At 41.1% G+C, this 19,494-nt stretch overlaps 1 protein-coding gene across 1 annotated transcript; it reads right to left on the minus strand.

The window, feature by feature from the left end:
• Positions 1-7,608: 7,608 nt before the first annotated feature.
• Positions 7,609-10,300, minus strand: LOC114035260 (beta-1,3-galactosyltransferase 2-like). The gene is made up of 2 exons (XM_027851336.1): positions 10,230-10,300; positions 7,609-9,272 (listed from the first exon to the last, which is right to left on the minus strand). The coding sequence occupies exon 2, from the start codon at positions 9,255-9,257 to the stop codon at positions 8,205-8,207; it is 1,053 nt and encodes a 350-aa protein (XP_027707137.1). The 5' UTR covers positions 9,258-9,272; positions 10,230-10,300; the 3' UTR covers positions 7,609-8,204.
• Positions 10,301-19,494: the final 9,194 nt, after the last annotated feature.

Consider the following 19,494-nt stretch of genomic DNA (forward strand, 5'->3'; position numbering starts at 1 on the left):
TGATATCCTCAACTCTTCACTAACACACCAAATATCCAATCCATTCCCAAATTTTGTCATTTCTACCTTCACAACATCTCTCCTATATACCACCTTCTCTCTGTTCCCATAGCCACAGCCCTAATTCAAGCTCTCATCACTTCTCACCTGGACTATCCCTTCCTTAAGTAATTCTCCCTCCAACCCATTCTCCATTCCACAGCCAACATTTTTCTGAAGCATAGGTATGACCATGTCACTCTACAACTCAACAAGTTCCAATGTATAAAGACATCTGTTTAGCATTTACAATTCTTTCTACCCTGGACCTTTTCTACCTTTCCAGTCTTTCTACACTTTGTGATCTATCCATACTATGTATATGTAGATATAGATAGATAGGCAGATAGATAGATATAGCTATTTCTTCAAATACAATGACTCTGTGCCTTTTCACTCACTGTCCCCAATGCCTGCAATGTTCTTTCTCTTCATCTCTGCCTCAGTTTTTCTCCCTTCCTTCAAAACTTGCTTACAGCCCCCATTCTGCAGAAGGCTTTTCCTAATGCTCCTTCACCTATCCCCTAGCCCAGCCCACCTGCTAATGCCAGTCCTTTCAGATTACTTTCTATATATTCTGCGTATATCTTGTATATCCCTAGTTATTTGTAGGTTATCTTCTCCATTAGAATGTATGCTCCCTGAGGGTAGGGACTATTTTTGCCTTTCTTTGTATCCCCAGTGTTTAGCATAGTACCTGGCACATATTAAAAAGAAGCATATTAAAAACTCCTTTACAATTTAAAAGGAAATACTAGGAAATAAATATTTTCCAGTCTAAAGTCCTTCTTATATACCACCATGGGGGGGGGAAGGGTTAGTGAGGGAGGCATGGAAAAAATTTGGAACTCAAAAAAATTTAAGTGAATGTTTAAAATTGTCTTTACATGTAATTTGGAAAAAATAAAATATTATTTTTTAAAAGTGTGCAAAAAGAATGAAAGGGAAGGCCTTGCAAAATAGATGAAGGGTAGTTGCCAAGTTTAGAATAAGAAATGCCACATCTCCTTAAGAACATTGCCTTCTAATGGGGGGTGGGAGAGGATGAAGGAAAATACAGTTAGTTTTCCACAGCATGACCACCATGGAAGTGTTTAGCACAACTACACAAGTATAACCTGTATTGAGTTGCTTGCCTTCTCAATGAGGGTGGATGGAGAGGGAGGAAGAGAGAAATTTGAAACCCAAAGTTTTAAAAACAAATGTTAAAAAATTATTTTCACATGCAACTGGGAAATAAGATATACAGGCAATGGGGTATAGAAATCTATCCTGCCCTACAGAAAAATAGAAGAGGAAGTGAATAAGAGAAGGGGTGGGGAGATGGAAGGGAGGGCAAATTAGGGGAAAAGGTATTCAGAATGCATGCTGTCTTGGGGTTGGGGGAGGGACAAGATGGGTAGAAAATTTGGAACTCAAAATCTTGTGGAAGTGAATGTTGAAAACTAAAAATAAATAAACCAATGAATCTTAAAAAAAAAAAGAACATTGCCTTCTCCCTTCCTCTTGATGAACTCAATTATCCAGGGGGATGCTGGTAAATGTTAAACAACCAGCTCTCCAAGAAAAAGAGAACAATATACTTTTAAATTTAATCTGAATTATTAATATTTTCTCCATTTCCTTATGTCTGATAATCAACAAAACAATCCAAGTCTTGATTTGTAGCATTTGCCAATTTCTGAGGGTAAATGCTCATATTGAAAATTTACCAATGGTTTGAGCTGGCTCCAGTATATCTCTGGTTATGACCCATCTAAGGGCAATACTCTCTTTTCCTGTGTTCTGAAGGGACTAGATTATTGATTTCTTTGATTTCTTCAGGTCACCAGTGATCAGCTTCAGGAGAGTCCTTGAGGGAACTGGGAAAGGGGAATTGAATGATTTTTGGAGAACAGTTTTCCAGGGTTGTTTCTCCCCAAATTAAAATAGCTGTTGTTCTATTAGATGAAGTAGAATGTTAACCCCAATCTGTGATTTTTTTTCATATTGAGACTTTTGTCCTATTCAAGATTTCTATAAATTTTACTTCAAATTGCCTTGTGTTAGAGAGAGATTTTTTTTTTTTTATCAGCATACCCCTCAATGCCTAACAATATGAAGAGACTGTCAGTTTGGACATTTCCCTCTCCAAGCAGAATAATGCTTGGATTAGGATAATGATAAATTAATACAAAATTATTCTGGCAGCCTTGTGCTTAAACAAAGAACACAGTATTAGTCATTTTTCTTCAAGAATAATAAAGAACTTAATAGATGCTTGTTGACTGATTCATTTGGAGGGGCAACAACTGTGGTAATTTCCTTTCGCTCTAGCTCTTAAGAAGGAAAACCCAAGCCCCCTCCCCCTCACCCCAAGTGAGGCTCTTGGCAAGAAGTTTCTTCAACAATGAAAAGGAAATCTGAAGATACTGGGGCAATTGTGCCTGCACACATTTTCTACCTTCTCTTTGGCGTTGTTGATCCATCGCTTCCTGACACATCTGGGAAGCATTAGAAAAGCCTGTGTATAGAAAAGCCTGTATTATAATTACAAAATTATAACATATTATAAAAGTACTATATTATAATTATAATATGTAATTATAGTTATCTCTGTGTCTTTTTGCTCACCTTGATTGTAAGCTTTATGAGGACAGAGACCCTCTTTTAGCTTAAATGTGTCTTACCAAGCTTATCCCTGTGCTCTTTACATTGTAGGTATTTGCCTAGTAAATATTTGCTGATTCTAAATAGGATGTAAGTGTTTCAGTTGGACTTGGCAAGATTTTATTTTAAAATCCCTTGGCTGGTCACAGCAACACCTTGGTGCAGTGATGGAAGGAAGAAAGGGAAGGAGAGAGATAGGGAGGAAAAAGGAAGGAGAAAAAGAAAGAGGAAAGAAAGGAGGTAGGGAATAAAGAAAAAAGAGGGAGGGGATAGAGGGAATAAAGAAGGAAGGAAGGAGGGGATAGAAAGAAGGAAGGGAAGGAGGAGGATAGAGAGGGAGGGGAAAGGAAGGGAGGAAAGGAAAGAGGGAAGGAATAAAGAAAGGAGGGAGAGGATGGAGAGGATAAAGAAGGAAGAGAGGAAGGAAGGAAGGAAGGAAGGAAGTTAAATGTGATGACAGACTCATAGAAGAGGACAGGACATCCTCTACTGGGTCATCTGGGGTGGGTTTGTGAAAGACATTTCTAGATTGGAATGAGAAGGATCCAGACACAAGGTGGGGCCTGGAGGGCACCCAGCTGGCATTGTAGGGAGCTGGAGCCCAGCTTTTGGAGAGACCAAGGAGCCTTGTGGATATTCCTATCCTCTCCCATGGATCTCAATCCATTCTTCCCTGCAGGGAAGGACTGGGTTACTGTGTCTAACTGGGAAAATTTGGTAATATTGAAAAACAATCATAAATAGGAGTGAACCACAGACCCTGGGTACTATCTTTTAACAGCTCTCCAGGTTGGGGCCAGGGCAGAGACCCCAAGATGTGGCATTATAGGTCCAGAAATCCCCCTTCAGCTCTAAAATTCTCAGAAAGGACTATGAAGGGAGATCTGCTTAGTTCAGCCTCACTTCAATCCCCTCCCACCAGAAAGTGTCTTTTGTCTGCCTCTAGAACTGCTAACAAGGGCTAAGGAGCGATTAGGGTTTCTACCTGTCTGGGCATCAGGGTTGGCTGGGTTGACCTGTTACTCCAGAGCTCTGAAAGAGAGGAGGGGACCATGTTATTGCTGTTTGGTGAGATTGGTAATAAACCTTCTTCTCCTGCCACACCTGAGAGGATACCAGCTGAATCTAATTCTACCTTCTGAGTATACCTATTCTGATCCTGAAGGGCTACATTTCTGGAGGAGGTGGGGAATGGAAATAATCTCAGGTTCCCACCATCAAGTTGTGATAATTCTATCAGGGCTGACAGAGGCACGTCAGTCTCAGACCACACCCTTCGGAGACTGGCAGCTATGCCTCCCCAAAGCTAATTTGTCCAAAGAGAGAGTGGGGCCACCTCCTCCTAACTATCCTACCACATTCCCTGGTACTGAGTTGGAATTGGAGTTGGATGTGACTTCAGAGTTTATTTAGCCAAGACTCCCCATTTTATAAATGGGACAACTAAAGGACAGAGACTGGGGCTGATACTACCAGCTCACATTTTTAGGGCCGCAAATGCTTTACACTTCATCTGATCCTCACAGCAGACCTTTGAGATAGGTGGCAGCCAAGGCCTAGAGAAGTTAAATGCTTTGTCCATCTCCTAAGTCTCTGAGGTATCATTTAAATCCAGATCTTAATGGCTCCAAGTCCTGCACTGTGGCTTAGCTGAAGTCATATAGGAAGAGGATGGCCTCAATGACACCTAGGTTGTGAGCCTGAGTGACCAGAAGAATAGTGGCACCCTAGACAATTATAGAGATCTTAGCAAGAGGGGAAGGTTTTGGAGAAAGATAATAAGTTCAGATTTGGACGTTTTTAAGGACATCCAGTTTAAAATGTCTAAAATAGGCAGTTAGAGATGCAAGACTGGAGGTCAGGATAGAGGTTAAGGCTAGGCAAATAGATCTGAGGATAATCTGCATACAGATAATAACTGAAACTACAGAAGTCAAAGCGATCACCAAGTGAAATAACAGAGTGAGAATAGAAAAGAATCTAGAACCAGACCTCAGGGGACCCTCAATATTAAAAGGCAAGCGAGTGGTAACCTAGTCTTTGTTTGAAAATCTCAAGAGATGGAGAGGCCACTACCTCCTGAAAAAGTCCATTATCTCCAAGATAAATCTTATTTTTAAAAATTCATTATTTATTTATTTTTTAACATTCTTTTTAAGAAAATTTTGAGTTCTGAATTCTCTCCCTTGCTCCCTCCACCTTCCATTGTGAAGGCAAGAAATGTGACATCAATTATATGTGAAAAATCATGTAAAACATATTTCCATATTAGCCATGTTGCACAAAAAAGCAAGAAAAATAAAGAAACTGGAAAATTAGACTTCAATTTGCATTCAAACTCCATCACTTCTTTCTCTGGAGGTAGATAGTATTTTCTATCACAGGTCCTTCAGAATTATCTTGGATCATTGATCAATTGGATCAATAGATCAGAATAGCTAAGTCATTCACAGTTGATCATCATACATTACTTCTGTTACTATATATAATACTGTTACTATATATAATATTCGACTATATATAATATTTTTTCTGAAAGCATTCTGCTCATCATTTTTTTTTTTTTTTGGTGAGGCAATTGGGATTGAATGACTTGCTCAGGGTTACAATAGCTAGTAAGTATCATGTGTCTGAGGCCAGATTTGAACTCAGGTCCTCCTGACTCCAGGGCCAGTGCTCTATCCACTGTGCCACCTAGCTGCCCCCTCATCATTTCCTATAGCACAATAGTATTCCATCACAATCATATGCCACAACTTGTTCAGTCATTCCCCAATTGATGGGCATCACCTCAATTTCCAATTCTTTGCCACCACAAAAAGAGCTGCTATAAATAATTTTTATACATGTAGATCCTTCCTTCTTCTATGATCTATTTGGGATAGTGACCTTGTAGTGGTAGTGCTGGGTCAAAGGATATGAACAGTTTCATAGTCCTTTGGGCATAGTTCCAAATTGCTCTCCAGAATGGTTGGGTCAGTTCACAACTCCACCAACAATGCATTAGTGTTCTGATTTTCCCATATCTACTATAACATTTGTTATTTTCCTTTTCTGCCATATTAGTCAATCTGATAGGTATGAGGTGGTACCTCAGAGTTGTTTTCGTTTACATTTGTCTAATCAATTTTAAGTTTGAGCATTTTTATATATGATTGTACATAGTTCTGGTTTCTTCTTCTGAAAACTGCCTGTTCATATCCTTTGATCATTTATCAATTGGACAATGAGTCATATTCTTATAAATTTAAACTTGCTATAAAGAATTTTCCCTAGTTTCCTGCTTTCCTTTTAATCTTGGCTTGGTTTTATTTGTGCAAACCCTTTTTAATTTCATGTAATCAAAATTATCTATTTTATATCTTGTGATTCTCTCTCTCATTTGGTCATAAATTCTTCCTTTCTCCATAGATCTGACAGGAAAACTATTCCTTGTTCCCCTAATTTGCTTATGATATCACCTGTTATGTCTAAATTATGTACCCATTTGGACCTTATCTTGTTATATAGTGTGAGATATTAGTCTATACATAGTGTCTGCCAAACTGTTTTCTAGTTTTCTCAGCAGTTTTTGTCAATTAGTGAGTTCTTGTCTCAAAATCTTGAATCTTTGCTTTTATCAAATACTAAATTACTATGGTTCAATTACTACTATATATTTTGTACCTTTTCTATTCTGCTAATCCACCACTCTATTTCTTAGTGAGTACCAGATTGTTTTTATGATTACCACTTTGAGAGCTGGTACTGCTTGGTCATCTTCCTTCACATATTTTTTTCCATTTATTCCCTTGATATTCTTGAGCTTTTGTCCTTCCAGATAAATTTTATTATTTTTTCTAGCTCTTTAAAATAATTTTTGGTAGTTTGATTGGTATATCACTGAATAAGTAAATTAATTTAGACAGAATTATCAATTTTATTATATTGGCTCGGTCTACCCATGAGCAATTAATATTTTTCCAGTTGTTTAGATCTGTCTTTATGTTCTGTGTTTTGTTTTGTTATTGTGTTCATACAGTTCTTAGGTTTGTCTAAGCAAGTAGACTCCCAAGTATTTTACATTATCTGCAGTTATTTTAAATAGAATTCTTTTTATCTCTTCCTGCTGGTTTTTGTTGGTAATATATAGAAATGCTGATGATTTATTTTATATACTGCAATTTTGCTAAAGTTTAATTGTTTCAATTAGTTTTTTAGTTGATTCTCTAGGATTCTCTAAGTATATCATCATATCATCTGCAAAGAGTGATAATTTTGTTTCCTTATTGACTATTCTGATTCCTTCAATTTCTTTTTCTTCTCATCACCATAGCTAACATTGCTAGTATAATATTGAATTGGTGATAATGGGCTTCCTTGTTTCACCCTTTATCTTATTGGGAAGGCTTCAAGCTAATCCCCAGTAAAGATAATGCCTGCTGACGGTTTTGGACAATACTAATTATTATTTGCAGGAAAACTCCATTTATTCTTATGCTTCCTAGTGTCTTTAATAGGAATGAATGTTGTATTTTGTTACAAGCTTTTCTGCATCTATTGAGATAAATCATATGATTTTTATCGTTTTTGTTATTGATATGGTCAATTATGCTCATAGTTTTCCTAATATTGAGCCCAGACCTATATTTCTGATATAAATCCCACCTGATCATAGTTATATGATATTCGTCATATATTTATATAATCTCCTTTCTATTACTTTATTTAAAATTTTTGCATCGATATTCATTAGGGAAATTTGTCTATAATTTTCTTTCTCTGTTTTTGCTTTTCTTTGTTTAGGTATCAACACCATATTTGTGTCATAAAAGGAATTTGATAGGACTCCTTAAGATAATTCTTATTGTTAGATTTCCCTAAAATGAAAAACTAAAGCTTAAAAAAACAAAAGAGAATAGCTTTAGAACTCAGGTCTCCAGACTCCCCATTAGAAAGGTTCTACTTCTCCACACTGCCTCTTTGCATTCATTCATTTGGACATTTATTATGCACATCTTATCTACAGAGAACTGGGGCTAGGGAAAAGGACCATAGGACTTAGAACTGAAAGGAGGCTTGGAGATCAGCAAGCTTTCCATTTTAAATACGGGAAAAAATAAAGCCCAAAGAAGGTACATGATTTGCCTGTGGTCATATAGGTAGCAACTCACAGAGAGTTGGGATTCTGACCCAGGACCTCTGCCTCCAAATTCATTGTTTTTTTCCAAGTATTTTGCTTACTCCTAAAATCCAGAACTGTCCCTGAGAAGTGAGGGTAAATTCACAATCGATTCTGGGTTTCCCTGTCGAGAGGCCTGGATGGGGAGGGAACTCTGAAGAATTGGCCATGACTAAGGGAGGACACTCATTTGGTAATCAAATCCATGGGATCATTTGTCCATCTGTCCTAAGGGTCAGAGGTTGGTCTGGAAGGCCTCCTGGAAGGGGGCCAGTGACCTCTGTCTTTACTCAACTCGGAGGAGGAGTAGGGTGGGAATGGAAGCAAGAGGAATTTGAGTCCTTGTTCCATCGTCTCATGGCACAGTGCAAGTCATATTGACTCTCTGGAAGTCTGGCCAAATTTGCAGCAGTTCTTGGGGCCAGAATTGGTGAACCAGGGCAAGTCGGTGGAAGGCACAGTATTCATACTGTAGTCGATACATCAGGAAGGCTTTGGGGGGAGAAGGGGTAGGCTTCACCCCCAGTCGCTGTAGGCACAAGCCCACAAACACATCCTCCAAGTAGATGACCTTGAGAGTCTGGGCCACAGCCAGGACCCTAAGGGCTAAAGATCCAGACAACACATAGCCAGGACCCCCACAGTAGGGGGGGTACCTGTCCGGCAAGTATAGCTCTGGAGGTATATACCACTTGTAAGCTGGATTCCGAAGAGGTCCTGTATTTCTGTAGATGTAACCTGTGATAAAGTCAGGCCGTGGGGGTCCATAGGGCTGAAGTACCTGCCGCACCAGAAAGCTAGGGTTTAGAAATACATCACCATCCACCTTGAGCACATACTGGGCACTGGGACAGTACCGGGCCATCCACTCCAGCCCCATGAGGACCTTGAGAGTCAAGTTGTTATATGTGTCCAGGAAGCCCATCTGAAGGAGATCCCCATGCTCCCTGTCCTCCTCCTCCAGGAGGGTATGAAGTTCCTTGGTGAAAAGGGGTGGGGGCAGGCCAAGAACAAAGAGGCGGCGAATGACCACATCAGGAACCAAGGTCTCATTGCCCCATGTTTGCCGGATGGCCTGGCGTGCCCCCACATCCTGGGGCCGAGTCATCACCAGCATGAGCAGGAAGGGGGCACCTCTGGGACCTTTACACTTATTAGGGTGGGTGAGTAGGAAAGGGTAGGGGTAAGGGTACTTCAGGTCCAAGGGGTGTGGTGTCCGAGCCTGCCACTCAAACTTCCTTAGAGGCAGACTCAAAGATCCCCTAGCTGGCTCCGTGGACACCAAGGGCTTCAAATCCATGGAGGGAGTCTGGAAATCTACAAACTGACCCCCCAGCAGTATCAGCAGCCCCCCAAAGGCTGTGCCCAGCAGAGCCCCCATCACCAGATGCCTCCTGATCAGCTTCATGGTGCCAAGGTTGTCCTGGGTAGGGAAGAGGAACAAGAGGCCTGGTCAGTGCTGGGTGCAGGGTTCCACACAACTTCATTTTCTGCTCAGCTATCCAGGCCCTTCCCCTCCCTCTGTGGGTCAGCTATTTCAGGGTGTGTGGGGCCCCCCGGATTTGTAGATCTGGGAACAACAGGAAAGATAAGGGCATTGGAATAAGGAAAAAGGCTCTCCCAGTCCACTTTGTGCTAGGCCAACTGCCAATTTAGTGCTGAAGGAACAGGAAGAAGGGCAGGTCAGGTTTAGGGGTAGGGAGTGGGAAGAGCCCTGAGCCGAGAGTTGAGAGCCCTGGGGTTTAGGTTCAGCTCTGCCACTGACTCGCCTTGGACAAGGGACTCCTCCTCTTGGGGCTTCAGTTTTCCCCATCTGTGAAATGAGGGGAGTTGACCCGAATGACTTCTAAGGTCCCTTCCAGCTATGAGAGTATGATTTTGTGAAATTGAAGGACTTGGGACCAGGAGACCCCACTTGAGTGACCAACCCCTGGTTGGGCAAAGAGATTTAGGGCAGAAAAGGACAGAGGCTGTCCCTGTGGACCCTTCAGAGAACTCTGGTGTGAAAAGCAGGAATCATTCGAATTTGCCCCATTTCTTACTTTGCTTTTGCCCCTCCTATCTAAAATTCTTCCTTCCTCCCAAACCCAGAACCAGCCACAGTCCCTGGGGCTCAAGTTCACCCCAGGGAGATGAGATCTAGCCCTGAAAAAGCCAAAGTCTTTCCTGAGAAAGGCCTCAGCCTTTCCCCCTACCCTACCCCATTAGCGTCTATCCTAGCCTGTTTCCTAGCGCTTCGGTTTCCCACGGGGTGATAGGAGACAGACTCTTGGGTTATTGCTCTGAAAAACCCAGAATCTGGGCTTTTGATGTCCTCCAAGCTCCCTCTCCCAGATTCCCCCCATGAGTCCCCTTCCCTCTAGCCCAGCAGGGTCCTCACCCTCTTATCTAGCCGAACGCTTGAGATGTGGTGTCACCAGGAGGACAACTCAGAGGGGACTGCTAGGCATCTGTCCAGGTAGGCACGGATATGGGAGGAGTGAGAAGGTGGGAGTGGGAGGGAACCTGCCTAGCTCTGAGCTCACTTGGAAATGTTGGGTGGGGCAGAGCACCCAAGCAACCAGCCAGCTTGGCCTTGCCTGGAGCTCAGCTGATTGGACATTGTCGGCAGGGGACCTAAGGTGGCTGCAGCAGCAGCAGTAGCAGTCAAAGCTGCTTTGGTTTGGGGGGAGGTGGTGTGGGGGAGAAGGGCTAAGGAGGGGTGAGATCAGGTACTGGGTCAGGGGCTGCCACAAAGGGAATGGGGAGAAAATAGAACCTGCTGTAATAATAATAATAATAACAATAACAGCCAATATTTACATAGTGCTTTAAGGCTAACAGAATGTTTAACCTACATTATCTCATTTTAATCTCAAAAAAACAAAACAATAACCCCTTTGAGGTAGGCATTATAGGGCCCACTAACCACATTTTGTGTGCAGAGGGGGAGGCATTCTAGCATCCCAAAGGAGTTGCTGCTGTGGCAATTTTCCACTCCTGTGCTGATGTACCTGTTCCTACCTGGGCACCAGAAAAGACAGGTAAGTTAGTACCAACATCTAGCCAGTCTGAACCTTCACCTCTCAGTTCATTGACCTTCTCCTCCATTTCGGCTCAGTCTAGGGTTTAAAATGTAAACTCATTCTCCACCGTGTCCTAAAAGTCTTCATGGAGTTTTAAGCTACTGAATCCTAAAGATAACACTTAAAATATGATATTTTATAAATCTATCTAACTTGACTTGTCTTTACCCCCCCCCCCCAATTCTCAGTAAGGTTCTTATTCCCTTCCCAACTTCTTGGGACACAAAAAGAAAACACACTCACACTTCGGTTTAAAATCTATTCATTTCATGAAAACAGATTTTTTTTTTTTAGACTAGAGTATAAAACTCCCAAGTGGCTGGCACCTTGCCCTTTTTGGGCAGAAGCAAATGGCATTAGGGACTATTTGTTTTTTTTTTTAAGTGATGAATTAAAATTAAAACAATGTCCTGTTCTAAAGTCCTTGGTCTCACTATCAATCAAAGATCTAATCAGCCTTCCAAGAACAGACACCTTTGAGTGAGTGATCTCAATTCTAAATCGTTAGAGAAAGTTTGTCTTGGGTATGTTATAGTAACTGGAGTGAGGGAGATGGGAAGGGAGGGGAGAAATGTCTTTTTGTTTAATCCAATTAAGAAATTTCCCTTTGTTTAATGTCAACCAGCTTGAAAGGGGAATTGTTAAAAAAAAAAAAAAGTTAAGTTGGTTTAAGGAAGATATTTTCTTCTTGGGTGTGCAGGCATTAAAGTTATTATTGTTCTCCAAATCCTAAACTTAAACTGGTTTTCTTGGCTGTGGAATTTCATCTTTTGTTTCACATCTCAGTTCACAATTTTATTTTCACCAAGGGAAAGCCACCTCCAACTGTTTGAAATGAGTCCTCAGCCACCACCCCCTCATCTCCCAATATGAAAGTCACAAAATTGGGAGGATGAGGAGACAGCATCATCACTCAGTGATGTTGAGCCCACTCTGACTCCTGGTAATAGGGCTGTCACTTTCTGGCAGACTGGCCAGTGAACCCTAGACCCAACAACTATAAGTTTTGGGGGTGCTCTCAGTGGCCTCCAATAAATCTCAGTCATGTCACAAGTTCGCTGTTAACACTATATCTCCAGTGGGCTTTTCCAGTGACCCAGAGCAGGAGTTGGCCATTTTTTTTTCTATAAAGGGCCAGATAGTAAATATTTAAAACCTTGCAGTCCAAGAGGCAAAATCGAGAGTTATATAGGTACTTATACAACAAAGGAGAAAACAAATTTCCATAAAATTTTTATTGACAAAATTCAGAATATAACAATAATAATGAAGTATAATTTTTTTAATGAAGATCTACCAATTGGAAGAATGGAATTCTTTTTTGGGGGGATAACACTTCACTTAAAGTTTTTTTTCAGTCATTAGTCACGTTTGATTCTTTGTGACTGTGTGGACCGTACTGTTCATGGGGTTTTCTTGGCAAAGACACTGGAGTGGTTTGCCATTTCCTACTCCAGTGGATTAAAGCAGAAGTTAAGTGACTTGCCCAGGGTCACACAGTTAGTAAGTGGCTGGAGCCAGATTTAAACTCAGATCCTCTTTCTAGGCTACCTAATTGCTCTTCACTTAAAGTTAGTGTTTCATATAATCAAAATTGATTGCAAATGTTCATCTGTTAATGTTGACTTGTAATGAATTTTAAGTTTCATCTGTGAAAATGGCCTTTCACACAGATAGGTACTGCCAAATACTGATATCAAACCATGTACCTATGGGGTTTTTGCTTGTTTGTTTTTGTTTGTTTTGTAATTTTCCTTTTTATTTAATTTAACTTATTTTTTGTTACAGTTTAAATTCTGAACTGTCTCCCTCCCTTCCTCCCCACTCCACACTAGAGAAGATCACCATTTGACAGATAGATAGATGGATAGATAGATAGACAGATAGATGGATGGATGGATGGACAGATAGGTAAAACTGTATTATACATACATCTGTTTTTCAGTTCTTTCTCTAGGGTGGATAACATCTTCCTTCATAGGTCCTTTATAGTTGATTTGAGTATAATACTCAAAACAACTTAGTTATTCACAGTTGTTCTTTGACTAATATTGCTGTTACTGCACATAATATTCCCTTGGTTCTGCTCATTTCATTCTTCATTACTTCATGCACATCTTGCCATGTTTTTCTAAGGGGATATAATTTTAAGTGAACACATTCATAGTGACATACAGTGCCCTAAGGATTAAGAGAATATTAATGTTGCTTTTCCAGTACTTTGTGAAACCACAGTTTATTCTGTAACTTGAAAGGCATCCTAAAGTGCTTTCCCCCTTATCTTGAACCAGTACCAAAAGAATTGCTTTTGTGTTCCTTAGCCTTTTGCTCCCCCTGTCCTTTAATTTTTAACCTGAGCCTTCAAGCCCTATAAGCCATAAAAATGCCCTTCATCTCCCTCATCCTATGTCATAAAATCCTTTCTTGACCAGTCTGTAATCTTTAACCTTTAACCCCCATAAACTTCTAAAATTGTCTTGTAAGCAACCATCTTCCTCATCCTGTCCCTACAAAACTATCCCTGTCTCTCTTTAAGTTGCTGGTCCTCTTTCCAGAGCTAGCCTGCTGCTTTTGCATCAGTAAAACTCCCAATGGTTAACGAAAAGGTCTAAGTGGATATATATACGCAATGACATTTCAAAAGGGAGAGAGCTCAAATGACTGGGGAAGTGGGGAGGGAAGATGGTTAAGAAAGCTCTAGTGCTTCAAAGTGGCAGAACTGTGGGCTCCCCTTTGATCTGGGATTCTTGCCTTGGTTATTCCTCTACAGGCTGGCTAAATGCTGAAAGCGAGATGCTTGAGGTCTGAGCTACGGCCCTGCTGCTACTGCTGCTATCTTCTGAACTTCCTCCTTTCTTGGTGCATTTCCCAATACCTCCCTTCCAGGAAGATCAGTGCTGTGCAAAGGTCCCCTGCTTACTTTATGATGAATTACAAGCAGAAACTAGATAATGGGTTAAAGTCCCAGTGTGGGTTTGGGGTGCCTCAGTATAAATCTGGGGCCTCCTTTTGTGCTGGTGTACTGCCTCTCCCTGCATACTACAGGGCCCCAGGTCACGCGCTCCTGCCCCAACCGATTCCCAGGTGTCTGCAGCCCTTTGTCTCTCTTTGCTGATCTGGGCCAGACAAAGGTCTCACTGTGACTTTTTCTGACGGTCTCCATCAGGATTCAGTCTGATGCATTTTATAGATCTATTTGAAAGAGGCTGTGATCTGACTTTCAGCTGCATTGCTTCCTTCTACTCCACCATCCTGACTCTGCCCTTTCTTCCTTCTTCCTCAGAAAAGGTACCTGAAATACAAAATAAACATCAGACATAGAATAGCTACTTATTTCCTCTACTGTGAAAGAAATGGACAAGTCATAGAAGGCTCATTAGTGCATCCTAACATTATTTTTACACAAGTACATATTTATTTACATATTTATAAACAGGTGAACACAAAGCATATACAATGACATTTCAAAAGTGAGAGAGCTCAAATGACTGGGGAGGTGGGGAGAGAAGATGGTTAAGAAAGGTCTCATCTCTCACAGCCATTCTGCTGTAGAAATCCTAACTGATCTTTAAAGGCTGGGCTCAAATGTCACTTCCTCCATGAAGCCTGCCCTGATTCCTCATGCTAAGAATATCCCAATCCTTCTTTCCACAGACCCCTCTGTGGTTTACATTTCTTAGGGTGCTTTACCTTTGTGGTCCCTTTGGCCCTTGTCATTTTGAATCACACTTACATATCAGACTAACATGAGTACTTAAAACATAAAACAATAATCTGCCAACATCATTATAAACTCACTATAAAGTAAAATCATTCTGTGGGCCTGCTGAATAGACATCTCACTTTCAATTCAGGCTTGCACATGGTCCAGATACAGTACCCAGCCAGACATAGCTTTTTAGTGTTTTGGGTTCAGGATAATTTTGTGTTCATCTCCTACAAGAAGTGAGTGGCTTCAAGAAACTTTCCCTCTCTCCCTCACTCTGGGAAACCAGTACTGCTTCAGGGAACCAGGAACTTCAACTCATTTGGTGATCACCAGGGTTGGAGGCATCCATCTATCAAGCAGATTGTTTGGTCATCAGTGCTCAGTGAAAGAAACAAAAACCAGAAGAGGAGACCAGGGACTTGGAGTCCAGTCTTAGGACCACTAAGGAAAAGTATATAGTCTCATTGCCAAGTGCTTGTAGCTACCATTGCTGCTGGGGGGTTGGATGGAAAGAGAATTACACCCCTCTTCTCTTAACTGCAAGGGGAGAGCTTGACTGAGTCCCAAAGTGGGAAACTCAAAAGAGGGAGGGAGGAAGAGAAACAGAGAGAGAGAGAGAGAGAGAGAGAGAGAGAGAGAGAGAGAGAGAGAGAGAGAATTCAGTCACCGGTTATCTTAAATCCAAGTCAAGTCAGGAGGACCAAGGGACTTCTCAGAACTGCATGCTTGTCTAACCTCATGGGAAGTGGCCTGGCTTATTATCAATACAGATAGTTCAAGTAAGAAGAGATGAGTATTTGACTTAGAGAGGTGGCTGTGGGAGAAAGGACAAAGAGATTGTGGAGGTAAAATAGATAAGATCTGGAAATTTACTGGATGGGGAGGAATGAGTCATAAATAGGATACAGGGAAGTAATAGAAGCATATATGGGAATTCTTGTGCCTTCAACAAATTCAGTTAGGGTATGGGAAAAATCTGATGGAGGGTTCAGTTCTGCCAGGATTCAGGGTGGCCCATCCCCCCAAAGAATCTGGCCCTTACTTGAAGCAGCAAATAAAGATGTAGTAGAGTTGAGGCAACAAGAAACTTGATCATCTTTTCTTCCTGTCCTCGTGTGGAACATTTTCAGAAAGACCACCCTAAAAGTAACTATAGTTTATGTGCCAAATTCTGGCTCAGTTCCAGAAAGGGAAGGAAACGAGTACAGAGAGAAGCCAACATTTAGTGAGATTCCACGTGTGGCAGGGGCACTGTCATTGTGTATGGCTTGAAGGAAGGCAGAGTAGATATCTCTAGCTTCTTCTCCCCTCATCCTTCTCCAAGGGAGATTTTCATTCTTTCCAGAAGAGAAAGCAGTAAGTTGGGGCCAAGGGAGTCAGGAATCAAGAAGGCAGAGTAATAAAAAGGTGTACAGCCTAGCTGTCCTTTAAACCTCTCCCACAAAGATTTAGAAAACACACCAGATCAAATTCTGATCAAGGGTCATAGGAAAAGTCATAGTAAGTAATTTTTCTAGCCCAGGGCAACTTAGAGAGACAAAGAGTTCTGCAGACACTGGGGATGAGAGCTAACCAGGAGTGCTCATAGTATGAAACACTCCAGCACCCAGGAACTGAAAGAAGGCTGGCATTGGACACAGGGATAGGAAGCACTGGGGCAGAAAGAAATCCAAGGAGATCACTGAACTAGCCCAGGATGCAGGAACAAGTGTCACTTGGCAGCCCTATTGTCCAATAACAATTCTGGGTCACAAATCCAGGGAGGAGATGACTGAGCAAGGAAAAAGTTCTGGAAGCAAACCATAGCTGTGTGGCTCTGATCCCAGGAGTAGATCAGAGACTCAAGTCTAGCCTCTACTTCAGTGTAGAATCCTAATGTGAAAAAATGAGGGCAGGAGTCCCAGACCAAAGGGGAGCTGACAGTTGTTCTGAACCTGCAGAGCCTCCCAGTGGGTTAATAGTGACTGAGTCCAGCAGCAGTCTACTGAAACTTCAAAATAAGGACAAGCTGACAGACCCAAACCTGATCGCAAACCTGGATCAGGAACTTGCAAAGCTCAGAACAGGAGAGCAGTGAACAGAGCTCACTCTGGATCACATCATTTTGGGAGCACTGAAAACTTGTAAGCCTCCAGATTAATCTGTGAATATGGCAGAAGGATATAAAAGGACAGAAGTTCAGGTCAGAAATGAAAGTATGCAAAGCCCAACACTAACAAAACCCAAAGTCAAGAAACAAGCTGCAAGAATGAGTGAGAGACAAGTAATCTCACCATAGAGTTATTCTGATGACAGGGAAGCTTAAGATAAAAATTTAGAAAAAGAGAATGACTCAAAGTTATCTACAAGCAAAACCACCAAGAAAAATACATTGTGGACACAAGTCCAACAAGAATTCCTAGAAGAGTTAAAGCAAGAGTCTTAAAAAAATAATTGGAAAACAATTTTAAAGCCAAATGAGATTGCTTGAGGAAGAAATGGGGAAATAAATGACAGCTAGGAGAGAAAGATATGAAAACAGAATTAAAAGCTTGGGAAAAGAGGGTACAAAATCTTACCAAAGAAAATAACTTCTTGAAAATTAGTATTAACCAGTAATTGGGGGAAAAAATAAAATATTAAAAAAAGAAAATTAGAACTGACCAAATAGAAGATAATGACTCTGTGAAACACCAGGAAATAACAAAACAAATTCAAAAGACAGAAAAAAAATAGAAGAAAATGTAAAGTATCTCATAGTAAAAAAGAAAAAAAACCTGACCAAGAAAAGAGATCAAGGAAAAATAATTTAAGAATCATGGGGTGCGGGGGGGGCAACTAGGTGGCGCAGTGGATAGAGCCCCAGCCATGGAGTCAGGAGGACCTGAGTTCAAATTTGGCCCCAGACATTTGACACTTACTAGCTGTGTGACCCTGGGCATGTCACTTAACCCCATTGCCTAGCCAAAAAAAAAAAAAGTATCATTAGACTATCTGAAATCTATGAAGAAAAAAACAACCTAGACATTATATATCAAGAAATCATAAAAGAAATCTGCTCAGAGGGCAAAGTAGGAATTTTTTTTTTAATTGTTTTTGGTTAGGCTTTGGGATTAAGTGACTTGCCCAGGGTCACACAGCTAGTAAGTGTTATGTGCCTGAGGTCAGATTTGAACTCAGGCCCTCCTGAATTCAGGGCCAGTGCTCTATCCACTGCACAACCTAGCTGCCTGGCAAAGTAGAAATGTAAATAATACACTAGTCACCTCCTGGAACAAACTGCAAAATTAAAACTCACAGGAACATCATAACCAAAATCCAGGGCTTCCAGCTCAAACGAAAAAAATAGTGTATTCAGCCAGAAGAAAAGAATTCAAGTACCTAGAAGCCATAGTCAGGATCATACAAGATTTAACAACCACCAATATCAAGACACAGGGAGCTTGGAATTTCATATTCCAAGACGCAAAAGGTCTCATCTTATGACTAAAAATAATCTATCCAGGAAAATCTAGGATAATCCTAAAGGGAGAAAAATGGATCTTTAATAGAACAGAGAACTTCCAAGCATTGCTAATGAAAAGACCAAAGCTCAGTAGAAAATTTGACATACAAACACAAAAGTCAAAAGAAGCATAAAAAGGCCAACATGAGCAAGTAATTATAAAAGACTAAACAGCTGCTTACGTTCTTACAGAAAGTAATGATATATGTAGAACTCAGAGGCAATCTAATTAGGCAAAGGGCCTGGGAGTGATTCTGTTATGTTATGATGGTCTCAAAAGAAAAATAGAAGGATTGGGGGAAGAGGAACACACTGGAGGAGGTAGAAGGGAGAAGAAAATGGGAAATTTTTTCTCACAAAAATGTGATGCAGAAGTAGAAATCTATCAACAAGGGTAATGATAGGGACAAATTGGCCACGCTTGAAACTCACTGTCATTTGAATTGGTCAAAGAATGGAAGAATACCCATATCCACAGGCAGTTGGGTACAGAAATACATCTTACAGGGAAATAGGAAGGAAATGAAGGAGAATGAAAGGAAAGATAGATTAAGGGAGAGATTAGTCAAAAGCAAAACAAACTCTTAAAATGGGAAAATTTGTTTTACTTGCCTGTACATATTTGTAAGGAATTTTGGTTGGTTTTTTTGCCTTCCCAATGGTTAGGGGTGATGGGAGGCAGAGAATTCAGTACCAAAAATAAAATAAAATTGAATTTTTTTAAAAAATGAAGAAAAGGTCAGCATTTTATATTTCCTCAGCCTAAGCATGAAACTTTCAAGTTCTTAAATAAATTGAATTGACTAAAAGTTTTCAAACTAAGGTTTCTTTAATTTAAAAACAATAGTACATTCAAAAGATTATGATCATATAAATGAGGGTTTTCTCAGAAAGTAACCATTTGTTGTGAGGGACTGTCTGATGATAGCAGCTACCAGGTTGGGCACTGTGGCAAGGGTAGGGTAAGATCTGGGTATTTTGGAAGTCGAGGCAGGGGCTGTGGTAGGCAGCGTCGTGGTGTACTGGGATGGGCTGGATACGGAGAAGCCCTGAGGTAGCGGGCAGTGCTATGAGATAAGCTGGGTGCAAGGAAGTAGCCAAAGCTTGAGCTCCTGAGGCAAGGGGTGGTGCCACATGGGAGTGGGACGGCAGAGGACTGAGTTCCCTTTGCTTATTCCCCTCCCTATATGCAACGTCATCCCCAGACACCTCTTGTGACCTTCCTGACTTCCTGGGTCCCTTTGTGCAGCACTGACCCCAGACCCCTCCTGAGTCTGACTTCCTAGGTCACGTACTCTTGTCTATGCGCTAAATCCCAGATGCCTCCTCCTTGTATCCGGTCCTAGCCTCCTACGTCACTCCCTCCCCCTTGGTGTGCTAAACTCAG

This window comes from Vombatus ursinus, unplaced genomic scaffold, assembly GCF_900497805.2.
Source record: "Vombatus ursinus unplaced genomic scaffold, bare-nosed wombat genome assembly UNPS02009173.1, whole genome shotgun sequence".
Lineage (NCBI taxonomy): Eukaryota > Metazoa > Chordata > Mammalia > Diprotodontia > Vombatidae > Vombatus > Vombatus ursinus.

What these genes read in the sequence shown, in the direction of transcription:
- LOC114035260 (XM_027851336.1), bottom strand. Translation starts at nt 9,257, where the DNA reads ATGAAGCTGATCAGGAGGCATCTGGTGATGGGGGCTCTGCTGGGCACA.